This window comes from Parasteatoda tepidariorum, chromosome 5, assembly GCF_982258835.1.
Source record: "Parasteatoda tepidariorum strain Cologne lab strain chromosome 5, Ptep-v5.0, whole genome shotgun sequence".
In the NCBI taxonomy this organism is placed as follows: domain Eukaryota; kingdom Metazoa; phylum Arthropoda; class Arachnida; order Araneae; family Theridiidae; genus Parasteatoda; species Parasteatoda tepidariorum.
The window spans coordinates 24,897,380-24,901,879 of NC_141759.1; the positions used below are offsets into that span (position 1 = coordinate 24,897,380).

General features: G+C 36.7%; 1 protein-coding gene across 1 annotated transcript; it reads left to right on the top strand.

The window, feature by feature from the left end:
• Nucleotides 1-878: 878 nt before the first annotated feature.
• On the top strand, nt 879-1,679 carry LOC147808701 (uncharacterized). Its single transcript, XM_087162693.1, has one exon. It carries the CDS (start codon nt 879-881, stop codon nt 1,677-1,679), a length of 801 nt encoding a protein of 266 aa, XP_087018819.1.
• Nucleotides 1,680-4,500: the final 2,821 nt, after the last annotated feature.

Below are 4,500 nucleotides of genomic sequence, written 5' to 3' on the forward strand. Positions count from 1 at the left end.
TTGTGAATTTGTAACGATTTTTTTTCAAAATTTTATGTAAACTTTTTATTATGAATTAAAAATTACAATTAATATCAATAATTATGGTGAGCTATAGATCTAGCCTCACCTAACTTTATTTAAAGCTTTAAGTTTATTTAACACGTTATGGCAACGTTCGGTTGACAACTATTGTTGTAATTTGGATTTTCATTTTTCCAGCTTTACCTTTTTTCATTCTCGGCCGTCAGATCAGATGGTTGTGTTCTTGTTTTTAGTTAATAAATTTAGTTTATGTATGAATGATATTTCTTTCTTTATGCATAACGTTCAATAGACCCTGGAAGATGCAGGTGCCTAAAAGTGGTGACCCGTTTGGACATAGAACGCGTATAGTCTGCAAATAGAATGTGTTTCTTTCATGGTGGTGTCAACTGGCGTTTAGTAAGCTTATTCTAAGACGTAAATATGGTCCTTTATTCCAAATATTAGACGAAATTTAAATTTATAAATGCTTAAGCTAATGCAAATTTTTTAATATTTCTATAAAGTTAATTGAACTTTTTAAAATATTCTGTCATTATATTTGACATTTAATAACTACTTTTCAATTTCGTAAACTTTGTTACTTTAATCTTAATTTACTATAAATTTCAATTACAATGTGTGAAAAGCAATGAATTTTTAATTAGAGTATAAGAAATACAATTAATGAGTTTCAACTTTATCACTTACAATAATTTTAACTTAAAATGAAGTATTCTTCAACTGTATTTTGCATTCTTTCTCAAAATGCATTTATTAACTTTTGTTTGATATACTTCGTTTAGAAATTTTAATTTGTGATTTATTGTGCATGCCTTTTACTTTTTGCTCTCTGACTCGCTCATATAAACAAAATGCCTGACGAAATTACTGCTTCTGAAAGCGTGGCAGATGTTGCTCGCGTCGCTTTTAAAGCACCCTCGTTTTGGCGCGCTAATGCAGAAGTGTGGTTTATTCAATTGGAATCTCAGTTTGTCGTATCTGGGATAAGCGCCGACGACACAAAATATCACTGCGTTGTGTCTGCTCTAGATGGAAACGTTCTAACTTTAATTTCAGATATTATTCGGCAGCCACCTGCTGATAATAAATATGAAACAATTAAAAATAGAATAATTGCAAACTATGCAGATTCCGAAACTGCTCGTTTGAAAATGCTTCTTAAAGACTTAGAATTGGGAGATAAACGACCTTCGCATTTATTACGCTCCATGCAAGATCTCGCTGGTAATTCTATAAGCTCAGAAATTTTACCTTCACTTTTTCTTCAGCGTTTACCGGTGTCCATGCAACAAATTCTTTCAGTTTGCATGGAAAAAGGCGAGCAAAATTTATCTCTCGTAGCCGAAAAGGCCGATAAAATTTTGGAAGTAACTCAAAATTCATTGACAGTAAATTCTATAAATGTGACAGATGACAATTCGCGTTTTCAAAAATTGGAGGATGAAATTCGTAAACTTTCCGAGACCGTTACACGTTTGTCTAGACAACAATATCGGAATAAAAATAAATTTAGCACTCGTAGACAAGGTTCTCGTTCAAGGTCGACACAACGCACTGTGGCGAGACTTATATGCTGGTATCACTATAAATTCGGTACTAAAGCTAACAAATGCATTCCTCCTTGCAATTACGCTCAAAATTCGGAAAACTGATTGGACCCTCTGTTCATGCGACGGCAGATATCAGTCCTAGTCAAAGTCGCTTATTTGTATACGACAGGCTCACCAACCGCCAGTTTCTCATAGACACCGGGGCTTCTGTTTCAGTTATTCCAAAAACACATTTGCAGAAAAATTTGATTTCTAATAAATCTTTTAATATTTATGCTACTAATGGCTCAAAAATTGCAGTTTACGGTCAGACAACATGTACTTTAGATTTCGGAATTTCCAGGCGATTTCAATGGAAATTTCTTGTCGCTGACGTTACTGAGCCAATTTTAGGAGCGGATTTTCTTACCCATTTTAAATTGCTGGTTGATTTAAAAAATAAAAAATTAATTGATTCCTTAACTTACGCTGGTATTAAAGGGGAAACATTTCCTACTTTCTCTTTGGGATGCTGTTTATCGAAAATTATTATTGCAGTACCCTCGCATATGTACGAATAGCTTAACTTTCAACACTTCAACTCATGATGTTCAGCATCATATTCAAACTACAGGTCCTCCGGTGCTTGCAAAAGCTAGAACTTGCAGCCGCCAAAAAAGAATTTGATTATATGTTAAAAACCGGCTTATGCAGGCCTTCAAGTAGTCCATGGGCAAGTCCTATTCATATGGTGCCGAAGTCAAACGGCACTTGGAGAATATGCGGTGATTACAGACGGTTAAATTCTATTACAATACCAGACAGATACCCTCTCCCACACATTCATGATTTCGCTTATAGCCTAAATGACTCAAAAATTTATTCAAAGTTAGATTTTGTTCGAGCGTATCATCAGATAGATCCCTGTCGCGGAAGCAGACATTGAAAAAACAGCTGTTATAACCCCTTTTGGCTTATTTGAATTCACTAAAATGATGTTTGGGCTCTGCAATGCAGGACAAACTTTCCAACGCTTCATGCATGTCGGGGCCTCCCTGGCCGAGCGGTATCGCCGGTCCAAACGCTCTGTTAAGCGTGGAGGTAGCGGGTTCGAATCCCGCCGTAACCCTGGATGTATTCTTTGTGATGTTTTTCTCTGAATTGTTCTATCTGTATTTTCTACTTGACAATGACTTATAAGCCTATATTGAGCACACAAGTCAGCAAATGTATGTAATTTCAATAAATCAATCAAATCATGCATCAAATCATTTTAAGGGGATTAGAATTTTGTTTCGTATACCTTGATGACGTTTTAATTGCTTCCAAAACTTTAGAAAAACACTTAACTCACTTAAATATAGTTTTTAAACGTTTTGATGAATACGGAATTGTTTTGAATACCGAAAAACGTGTGTTTGGAAAATCAAAGTTAACATTTTCAGGTTTTAAAGTGTCTCCCGATGGAATAGCTCCTTCACCTAGTAAAGTGTCCGCAATTACTGATTTTCCCCAACCTAAAACTATATCGGAATTACGTAGATTTTTAGCAATGTTCAATTTTTACCATAGATTTATAGATCACGCTTCCGAAAAACAATCTCTCCTTAGTTCCTTACTCACAAATAAAAAGAAAGACCCTACACCCATTAATTGGACAACCGAAGCTGTGTGCGCTTTTGAGACTTGCAAACAAGCCATTTCTAATGCAGCAACACTTGCACACCCCACACCCGCCGCAAAATTTTTTTTGCATACAGATGCGTCCGACATCGGTATAGGCGCAGTCCTTCAACAGCAAAAAAACTCCACACTCGAACCTCTAGCATTCTTTTCTCGCTCACGGAAAGGAAATACAGTACGTACGATAGAGAGTTACTCGCAGTCTACTCTTCCATACGGTACTTCGCTCACATGTTAGAGGGAAGTTTATGATCCGTTATAGTTTATAGTTTATGTTTATAGTTTATAGTTGGAAGTTTATAGTTTATGATCCGTTAGCACATGTTCCATGTGCTAACGGATCATAAACCGCTGACTTTCGCATTCCAGCAAAAATCGGATGACTCTTCACCTCGTAAAAACCGACATTTACAGTATATAAGTCAGTTTACAACGTCGATTCGTCACGTGCCTGGAAAAGAAAATGTTGTTGCTGATACACTTTCCCGCATTGAGGAAATAGCACTCACTGGTCCAATGGACTACGCTGAATTCGCAGCAGCGCAAAAATCCGATCCCGAACTTAGCACTTTAAAGTCGTCAGCTAATTCTAGTTTAGTTTTCAAAAATATTGTGTTTCCTCCTGACGGTATAATACTCTGTTGTGATACTTCTACTAATGTTACACGTCCATTTATTCCTCAATCTTATCGACAAATAATTTTTTCCAAATTTCATAACCTGTCACATCTCGGTATACGCGCAACAATTCGTCTCATTAAACAAAGGTTCATTTGGCCTTCCTTGAATAAAGATTGTACCCTGTGGTGTCGAGCTTGTGTCTCGTGTCAGAAAGCTGAAATTCAAAGGCATACGAAATCACCTTTAAAAGATTATCCTCTAACTTCTGATAGGTTCGCGCATATACATATTGATATCGTCGGACCACTTCCTACATCAAAAGGTTTTAGATTTTGTCTCACAACAATTGATCGCTTCACGCGTCGGCCTGAAGCAACGCCAATTGTTAATACCACTGCTGAAACTGTTGCTGCTGCCCTACTGAATACCTGGATAGCTCGCTTTGGAGTTCCAGAAACTGTAACTACTGATAGAGGAGCACAGTTTGAAAGTGAACTTTTTTCACAATTATCCAGAATGCTGGGTATACACAGAACTCGAACAACAGCTTACCACCCACAAGCTAATTCAATGGTCGAACGCTTTCACCGACACTTAAAATCGTCCATTAGAGCCACAGAATGTCCATTAGAGCCACAGC